Source organism: Lontra canadensis, unplaced genomic scaffold (assembly GCF_010015895.1).
Source record: "Lontra canadensis isolate GAN:19392208 unplaced genomic scaffold, GSC_riverotter_1.0 scaffold33, whole genome shotgun sequence".
Taxonomy (NCBI): Eukaryota; Metazoa; Chordata; class Mammalia; order Carnivora; family Mustelidae; genus Lontra; species Lontra canadensis.
In genome coordinates this window covers 6,069,190-6,079,381 of record NW_022631027.1, presented here as the reverse complement: position 1 = coordinate 6,079,381, position 10,192 = coordinate 6,069,190, and the positions used below count along the sequence as shown (strand labels likewise).

General features: G+C 34.8%; 1 protein-coding gene across 1 annotated transcript in view; it reads right to left on the bottom strand.

The window, feature by feature from the left end:
- Positions 1 to 469: 469 nt before the first annotated feature.
- BTBD8 (BTB domain containing 8) overlaps positions 470 to 10,192 on the bottom strand; it is a 104,513-nt gene continuing 94,790 nt past the window's right edge. The window contains exons 14-18 of the mRNA XM_032867121.1: positions 7,480 to 8,191; positions 7,136 to 7,220; positions 6,614 to 6,753; positions 2,616 to 4,943; positions 470 to 1,339 (exon numbers count right to left, since the gene is read on the bottom strand). Coding sequence (XP_032723012.1) covers positions 870 to 1,339; positions 2,616 to 4,943; positions 6,614 to 6,753; positions 7,136 to 7,220; positions 7,480 to 8,191 — 3,735 coding nt within the window. The 3' untranslated portion in view covers positions 470 to 869. The remainder of the gene's footprint in view (positions 1,340 to 2,615; positions 4,944 to 6,613; positions 6,754 to 7,135; positions 7,221 to 7,479; positions 8,192 to 10,192) is intronic.

Here is a 10,192-nt window from a genome sequence, read left to right as displayed (position 1 = left end):
GACAATGTGATCCAGGAAATAAGGAACCAGATTATACAGACACATGGAGAAAGCAAACATACATGCATGTGTGTGCACATACACACACAGTTTAACTTAGTAACTCAAATGACTCATGTACCCATTTTAAAATTAATATTTAGTGCAGGCTTATTGCTGGAATAGTTCCAAAACATCTCTAATATGGGATGGAAAATGAAGAGCGATTAACTAACTATAAAGTCTGTATAGGTGAAACAAATGGACAAGGGCAGATGCTTCTCTTTGGATATGTCTCAAAAAAGATAGTTACGAAGGATTCCATTTCTCTGTTTTAGTAGCAATGTGATTGAAATTTGAAGTGCATTTACTTCACAATTTCCTGGACCTGCACTGTTAGGAAAGTGAAAGTTTCTTCTAATATTCAGTTATCAGGCTCAATCACACCAACCTGAGTTTGAATGTTACTCACTGATTAACTCTACATAAATTGACACAAGCACAGCAAGTTTTTTTATTGTTAAATTACTGTTATCATATGCAGAGCAAAAAGTAAAGGGACTGATCTACTTGTGCATTCACATTTTAAATCCTTGAATTATAAACAAGTGAACAAATGATCAGTTAGGAAAGGAAAACTGTAGGGTTTCTTTGTAAGTCTACTAATTCCTCTAATAATTAATAAAACATGCTCAAAATTTTAGAAAAACACTTTTTCCTACATGTGATATATTAATAAACAAATTATGTTTACCTCAACAAATTGGAAAGACTCCCTCAATATTAAGGACAGTCTATCTCTGGCTAATGCAATTATTATTTGGATATAATATAAGCATCAAAAAATAAAGTGGTGGCATAGTTCAAAATTTTCCGAAGTGTTAATACTCTTAATGCTGAGTTTCCAGTTCCAGAATTGTCCATTCCCCTTGGGGTGAACAATCTTCAGAGGAAAAACTAGCCATGGTGATGCTTGCTGAGGAATCATCAAGGGGAGAGGTTAGTTCACTCCATCTGTTCAAAGTGTCAACATGTGCTTTACCCTGAGGTTTTGAGCTGTCTCGTGCTAAAAGTAGTGTCTGCTTGATTAGATACTGTGCTAAATTTAAGTCTTCAGGAACAGAATTCGTAATATTTAAGTTTGAATCCTGTTCAGAGAGCAGTTGCTTTAATAGTGTCCAATCTTGTTCTGCAAAGTGCTGATCATCTTCAAAATCCATGTCTGTAACATGTGTTTCTGATTCCATTTTCTGCTCAAATGCTTCTATTACATCCATCTCATATATTGGAGAGAGGGTTTTTGAAGGCCGATGATCATACATGTAGGTTTGTGCCAGTGTGTCACAATCATCTATGTCTCCTGAAATAATTCATAATACTACACAATGTAAAAATTGCTCATGTTGGTACCCCTCAGAGTTTTGTAGAACAATATTAAAACAATGTAACAGTTATAGTCCAAAAAAAAAAAAAAAAGCCAGAATGGAAAAAATAACACTTATACAAAATTGACAAGATTATTGAGGCATTTCTTTTTCTATATTAAAAAAAAAAAAAAAACCGAAGGATGTTTAGCAGCAAAATCAACATAGGCAACTAACAATAATTCTCCATACTTTAATTTGAAAATGTGTGATACAGAAAACAAAAATTATTTAAACATAAACATAGAATGCGCACATGTATCTAATTCACTATAATATGAACTTAAAAGAGAAAAAAAGACATGGCTATTTTATGGTGATTTTTAAGTTAAGTCAGTTCCAAAAGGGGAATAAATACATTTTATCTAAAGCCTTATTTGTATATTGCACATGCAAAAGAGGATGCAAGCAAGGACAAACAAAAAATACAACTTTAAAGAGCTCCCTACTGTTGTGATTTTGCTGAACAAGGGCTATTGATCAGTGTCTTTCTTAGTTCTGATATACAATAGCTATGCAGTCAGTCACTATTGCACATTTTAAATGTGGGTCATTAGTTCAAATTACTTTAATAAGGAAGACAAACACACAAAACAATTAGACAGGAAATCATCTATACATATGAAATAAGCCTGGGCTTTTTCATATATTTTCATTACTTCTAAATATAATCTCTTTTAGGAAATTTATCTTTTTACTTGAAAATTTTAGAATTATAGTGATCCTCAAAGTCTTAATCTCTGTAAAATGCATATAAATTGTAATAATTAATCTAGTTAAAATAGTTCAGTGCTTTTAGTTATATTATTATAGTTATTGCACAGCCCTCTTAGATATATACTAGCATAGTCCATAAATCAATGTATAATAAAATTTCTAATAGTCAAGAATTCTATGTTAAATTAGACATAAATAACTAAGTAATAGCAAACTAAGTTTTTCTCTTTATTCTTTCATGTAAAATCTCTTAATAGATTAGCTCTAATAATAACCAAAATTTTGCTAGATCTTAACTCTGTACTAGGATTTTAAGTGAACAATAAAGATTAACTAGCTAGTTTTCATATTATTAAGAAATTTAAGATTTCATTTGAAATTTGTATCTGTTGCTTAATTATTCTAACTAAAATATAACATTTGGGGCTACTTACAACTTTAAAATCTATAAACTCATTTTCTTACAGATTTAGCATTTCTATTTCTGTACATTACCTGCAGATAAAGCAATATTAGCTTTTTTGGTAGCTGTAGAATGGTTCTCTTTCACTTGACCTTCCTGAGGCAGAAGTTGACTCCGACAGGAGTCCAGAAATTTTGTAGAGCTATTCTTTGGTATGTCAGAATTGGGTTCTCTTTGATGAAGCTCCAAATGACATGGTCTTTCTTGAGATTTTATATCATTATCTGAGAGTTTGCTGTGTTGCTGAAAGTCATTATCTACCTTGCTTCCACTGTTTACTTTATCTTCTGGAAGAAGCTGTCTGCCTCCTTTGAACAGGACATCTACTGTGAACTTTTTTCCTGTGGCTGAAGCACTCTGTTTATCTTTTCTTGATGAGTCAATGCTACTGGGACCCAAGAGAGAGCTTTCGTTTTTATATACACTATTGCCTTTATCTTGTTTACATTCTAAAATACTACCTTCATTTCCTTGTGTGTACCTGGAATAGCAGGTCCTTCCATGATGTTCATGAGAAATGCCATCAAAAACATCAGAAGGTGAAAGAGAATCTACAGAAGGCTGAAAGGGAGTATGGGCTTCCCCTTCATCAGATCCTAGTTCTTCACATTCATCTACTGAAAGTAAGACTGATCTTTTAAATTTTTTAGTTGCAGAAAACTCGTGACTTTCATTTTCTGTTGCATCTTCAAAAGCCAAATTAATTATTCCCTGAAACTGCTGAGGAACTGAGTTAGATGTACACAAATTTTCTCCAACATTTTCAGCTTCAGATCTTTCATCTTCTGTTTCGTCTGCTGAGGAAGAAACTTGATCTAGTTCTTGAGCAAACTGGACACTGCCTCGTCGAATATTTTCTTTTTCCCTAGGGTGAACTATTGTAGATCGAGACCAAATTTCTGGCCGTTTCCTAGGAATCTCATCATCACTTGTTGAATTAACTTGGAAAAGATCATTACTACTTTGCTTCTTCATTTTCACCTCAATTCTTAAGTTACTATCATATATTTTTAATTCTTCAGGAGTACTGGTATCACTGCTACTTCTTCCAAGAAAATCATGGCACAGCATAGTGCCACATTTAGAAATACCTCTGTCATTTGACCCATCATCATCCTGAGACCCTCCAGCATCATAGTCTTCAGATCTGGGCTTTATGTCATCAGAGGATGTGGTAGCGCTGCCAGTATCAGATTCAGGGCTTTCTCTCTGATGCAGACCACTGGTACTCAAATTCCAGTGGCTCATAAAGGGAATTTCTGGAGTTTCATGGCTCTCCGGAGTTTCTGTTGTTTCCATATCTTTAGGAGAATTTTTTCCCGATATTTGTTCCAAAACACAGTTGGAAGAAATATCTGAGTCTGCTGTAGCATGTTTGATTTCACTCATAGCAGAGTCATCAGACAAGTAACCAGGAATTTTCTGTTCTTCTACATGAATTTTAGATTTTCTGTTATCTTGGACAGAATTTAAGGTACCATTTGTCCTTTCAGCAACACATGGTAGAACATCTTTGACACATTTAATGCTTAATTTTTTGTTTATATCTTGTTTCCCTCCTTGCTTCTCCCTATCTGATACTGAATGGATTTGCTCTGCATTTGCTGAATCTAAATCACAAACAGGATTAGAGTTCAAGGAGTTTTCACTGTGATTTGAAATCATGGATTTTAGGACAGTGGTGCTGTAAAATTTTGGATCTGCATTATCACTCCTATCAGAAAGACAATGTATTTTAGCTGTGTTGTATTGATCTGATTCTTTGCTGGAAAATTTTGTTTCACTTTTATCTGAACAAATCCATTTTGATTCTAGTTCATGTATTATTGATTTATCCAGATTTGAAATACTTTGGCATTCTAATACTAACTTCTCTTTTCCTTGATTGTTTAATGGCTTTTGTGGGTCAGGTTTGCATGATGACTGGAATGCTTCTCTACCGCTGATTTCTGATGTGACATTAATTAGAGGTTCATGAGGCTTCTGTTCAGAAATATCATCCTTGTTATTATTATCATGTACATCATGAAGCATACTTTTTTGGACAACACATGTTTCACTTTTTAAAGGTCTTTGAGAAGAAGGCTGAGTTTGCAATATAAACTGTCCAGGAAGTGTTTTCTGTTTTGACTCTTTATTCCTCAAAGTTTCACTTTTCTTAGACTGATTTGTTAAGTTTTTAGGCATTGCCGCTATTTTTGCATTAAACTTAGGCAAAGATGTGTGTCCTTGCTTAACAATTTTTCTCTTAGGTGTTTGTTTATCTGCAGCTGTATTGTGGTCCAATTTTGTCACATTTTCATCAGACTTCTTTGAAGACAATGAAGATTTTACTGAATTTGGTGACTCTCCTTGAGATCCTAAGAAAAGAAAATTTAAAAATGTAAAGTACTTTCCAATTTGTGAATGAAACGCAGTATTTGTTTTTAAATTACTTTAGAAGAAATTAAATAAACAAGAAATTATGTACCTGTGACATGGACTATGAAAGATTGGGTGTCAGGAACATGATAAAATTTTAAAAAATTTTATTACAAATATAGGGGACTACTGCAGCATCTTAGTAAAATTATTTAAATAGGATCTTTTTCCCTCAAGAGTGCTGATCCTTACACCAGAATTGGATTTGCATAAGTATATGAGGGTGGAAAAATCTGATTTTCTTATATCAAAAGAGCAGGAAGGGTCTTCCCTTTGAAGTTTTTTTGGGGAAAAAGACTGTTCCACACAGCTAAAAGGAGCATCAAGCTAAATATAAAATAGAAATGTTGAAATTACTGCAGTTATTTTCCTGTCAAACATGAACAAAACTAATTTATTTTTCAAAACAAGACCATTATTATTGTAGATCATTTGAATTAACAACTTAGATGTACAGTGGAAACTCAAAATGGTAATTGGAAGGCAAGGATTAATTGTGAGAATCTATTTGTTTACACTGGTTGAGTCCTAGAGATGAAAACTATGAAACAGAATTGCCAAACCTCTGTAAATGTTTAATTTTTAATTATTACTAAAACTTGAATAATTTTTCTCTAGCTTATTTTAAAATTCACTTTCAGTATTAATTATCTAACTCAAAATCATTTTTAGGTTTTTACAAACTGCTCACACTTGTGTGAATACTTAATACATAAAGCAAATTATGTCATCTGCATGTCATTATGCAATCTGATCAGTATGCTTTTCTCTCTTAGAACATGGCAAAACAGGCACGGCACAGAGGGAAAATTCTTCCCTACATGTCACAGTGCTCAAGACTGTACCATTACTTTTTTTTTTTTTTTTTTTTTTTTTTTTTTTTTAAGATTTTATTTATTATTTGACAGACAGAGATCACAAGTAGGCAGAGAGGCAGGCAGAGAGAGAGGAGGAAGCAGGCTCCCTGCAGTGCAGAGAGCCCGATGCGGGGCTCGATCCCAGGACCCTGGGATCATGACCTGAGCCGAAGGCAGAGGCTTTAACTCACTGAGCCAACCAGGTGCCCCTGTACCATTACTTTTTAAAGGGCTCTAATATTAGTGCTGGTTTTGCACATGGAATTCCTATAGTTATCAATGAAATTGAAGAAACCTAGGCATAATATATAAAAGGACTAAAAATATAGATAAATTATTGACTCCCTTAATTATTTCTCATAAAAGACAATAAAAACCAAACCCACACCCTGAAATACCAAAATCCTTATATAGGGGCGCCTGGGTTTCACTCTTGGTTTTGGCTTAGGCTCAGGTCATGATCTCAGGATCCTGAGATCCATCTGCCTGCTTCCTCCACAGCTCTGCCCTCCAGAGCCTGTTTGGGACTCTGACCCTCCCCCTATGTGCTGGCCCCACGCTCTTTCCAAATAAATCTTTTTAAAAAATACTTATCTAAAAGTAAAAGGGTAAAGTCTTATCTCTATAGTATGACACAAATGTAAAATGAGTGAAACCCTGTTATATTCTTATTTGTTGCTAAAGTTCCACATCAGAGTTCTGCTTATTCAATTTAAACACAGAAGTAATACCCAGGACTATATCAGCTTTACCTTGAGTTTTAGCAAGATTAGATGAGGCATTTTTTGTCCTCTGTTGAGCTGTAGCACATCCACTGCCATTTCCTTTTTTCTTTAAAATTGCCTGTGGTACTGGATCACTATATCCTTTGTTAGTGACCTTCTTTAGCACACTAAGAAAAATGATTTGCATTCAGTACTGCACTCAGCAACACACGAAATTTTAAGACTCATATTACAAAATATATTTTTTTCTCAAAGAAATTAAAAATTATCTTTTTTTTCTAAAAATATAAAAACCTTATGTTCATAGGTCTTTAAGTTTGTAAACCTGCAGGTCAAGTATGACAAAGCAATACATATCAAGTGCCACAAATGTAATATATCATTTTTCAAACACTATCTTCTTTTAATAAAGTTTAAAAATATTGTGTAAATAAATACATTCCCTAACAAAGAATAAAAGATGTTTTTAAAATATTTAGCTAGAAGTTAGCACATAATTAACTTGGAGAGAAAGCTAATGTACATGTAAAATAAGGAATGAAAACTTACCTGTTATTTATACTAGTTTCTTCTTGAATGCCTTTTTTATTTGAAGTTCCATTGGTAACTTTTGAAGCAGGTCGAGATTTTACTGCTGTAAAATTAAGAAAAAGTCAATCATGAAACAGAACGTTGAATATGTAAAAGCCATGCATAAATTCACTGGCCAGACACTATATCCAAAAATAAACGTTAATGTGGGAAGAAGTATGTTTTCTCTCAGTTTGCATGAACACATGTAAATAAATGTTTTTTGGAATTTGAAACTAAATAAACATCCAACTACAGAATCCTTTTTTTTCTAGGAACTTTAACTGTCAGGAGCTATTAAAAGTGAGGGTACTAAAACCCACCTACAGTAGAAGTTTTGATACTTTCCACACTGTTTTTCACTGTCTGTCCTGGAGAGTCACAAAAGGTCAGTTTATCACCAGAAGGCTTCTCTTCTCCTACAGATCCATTTTCTTTTGGTTCATCCAGGCATTCAGTGGAAATCAGAAATTCCATACTTGAATTGGTCGATCTGCTGGAAGCCCCTGCGATACTGAGGCATGGAGAATCTTTTCCTGTCACTTTCTTCAAAGGCTTTGCTTTGGCTTGCACATTTAAGTTTCCAGTGAGTACCTTAGGCCTGGCACCTGTAATGTGCCCTTCCTGATTTCTCACTCCTTTCTCATTTAATGAGTTTTTCTGTCCATTTGCTGACACTGCTGCACACCTTTCCACAGCTTGTCTAGGCGACTTGTTTGTTGACTTAGCATTATCACTGTTTTCTGTTTGGGACTTTATTACAGCTTTGGGCTTTCCAGAAACATTCTTTCCCCCAGTTTTAAGTTCTTTTGTAACCTTAGATGCTGTTTTTGTACCACCCTTTTCCTTTAAATCATCATGTTTCAAAGTTTTATTTATAGTATTTCTATTAGTACTTGATGAATGACCAGAAGCTCCTAATCCATCAGATTTCATCTTTTGCTTAGTAGAGGGATAACTCCAACAATCCTTCTTGGTATTTCCTCTCCAAGATTTGTTTTTTATAACACCAGAGTCAGAAACTTGTCTCCTTTGCTATAAAGAAGAAAAAAAATTCTTTATAACTTGATGGAAGTACTTGACTTACAATACTTTGTTTCAATAAGCAGCTTTTCAAAGAGGAGAAAGTACAGATCACATTACAATATAGGGCCACTCAAAATTTGAATCACCTTTGATCACTTGAATGTGTCTTTGGTCACATTACCTTAATAGAATCTGAAATACAGCATAAAAAATTAAAAGACAATGCTATTTTAAAAAGGCATACTATTTAGCTTTGTGAAGTTATAGTAGAGATTAACACCTAAAGGTGTCAGGATGCCTTGGGTCAATGATAACAATGTCCAATGTTTTTTGAGGCCCACTCCCAGGTTCTGTGCTAAAACACTTTTCACGCATTATCTCACTTAATATTCATAACACTCCTATGAGAGAGCTCCTGTTGCTATCTCTATTTCATAAACAAGAAACTAGGGATTAAAGCTGATATGTGATTTACCAAGGTCACATGCTTGTAGGGATGGAAGTAGGATTTGAGCTCATGATTTACTGCTTTAAGCAGGCTGTCATTTGTATGGTATAATTTGAGGTACATTATAAAGATTTTCACCAAAAACTGTCTCTTCAATCCTATCCCAAATGTCTGAAATTTTATCACTAAAGATTTAATCCTTGGGGGTGGGCTCTTGGGCTGCAAGCCCCTGGGAAACGAGACAGTACATCTGAAAAGTTTGGCTTTTGGAAGAAACAAAATAGTAACACAACAATGGCAATATGGAGAAAGTGGAGGAAAAGGGATCCTAAAAACAGGTGAAGCAGGTAAAAAAGAGGAAAAGAGAAGAACAGTTAAGACACTGAAGACAATGTGCCTGTATCATTTTGGTTAGAATCAACCTTGCTATGCAAGGGAACAACAACATTTTAAAAAGTGCTGGGAAGTGCAGAATAAAATTTTAAGATTATATTGCCACTCTTTATGAAATATGCCCCCTCTTTGAAAAGCTGTATGAGACTGCAAAGGTCTAAGGAGGAGCCTATGCTGTCTTCATCTTTGTATCCCTTAATACTGTGCCCATAACATACTGGATACTCAAAAAAATGTGACACATGTTTTCAAACCTGAGCATATATTGATATACAAATCAAGGGCTAATATTTCTGAATATAGAAAACTTCCATTTACATTAAAACTCTATCTAAGGTAACATATATGGGGGTGGGAATACACACATACACAAAATAATAAATAACCTGGCTGAGTTTAGGGAAAAGAGAGGTAGAGTCCTAACAAAGGAATCATTAGGTTGTCATAGCTTTATTTCTAATTGACTTAGGATAGTTAAGAAGTTATTAACCTCTCTGGGCTTCATATTATTTATTTCTAGAGGGTAGAGACTGGTCCTACTCATTGCAATGTTCCAGGATTCTATGGAATATTTATAAAAGTTCAAATAGGTTTGGTCCTCACTTTTTGTTTTCTTGATCAAATCTTAGCTCAAAAAAACAAACAAACAAAAAAAAGGGGGTGCCTGGGTGGCTCAGTGGGTTAAGCCTCTGCCTTTGGCTCAGGCCATGATCTCGGGGTCCTGGGATCAAGCCCCGCATCGGGCTCTCTGCTCAGCGGGGAGCCTGCTTCTCCCTCTGTCTCTCTCTGCCTGCCTTTCTGCCTACTTGTGATCTTTGCCTGTCAAATAAATAAATAAAATCTTTTTTAAAAATCCTTTCTCTATTTTTAATACCTAAAACCAGGCAGACTTCTGATTTTAGACTTCTCACCCTTAAAAGTGATCCTACTTAATCTACCATATCCTTGAATCGATCTCTTTTATTTTTTTTTAATTTTATTTATTTGACAGAGAGAGAGATCACAAGTAGGCAGAGCAGCAGGCAGAGAGAGGGGGAAGCAGGCTCCCTGCTGAGCAGAAAGCCTGATGCAGGGCTCCACCCCAGGACCCTGATATCATGACCTGAGCCGAAGGCAAGGCTTAACCCACTGAGCCACCCAGGGAAATCTATCTCTTTTAAAGCATCATG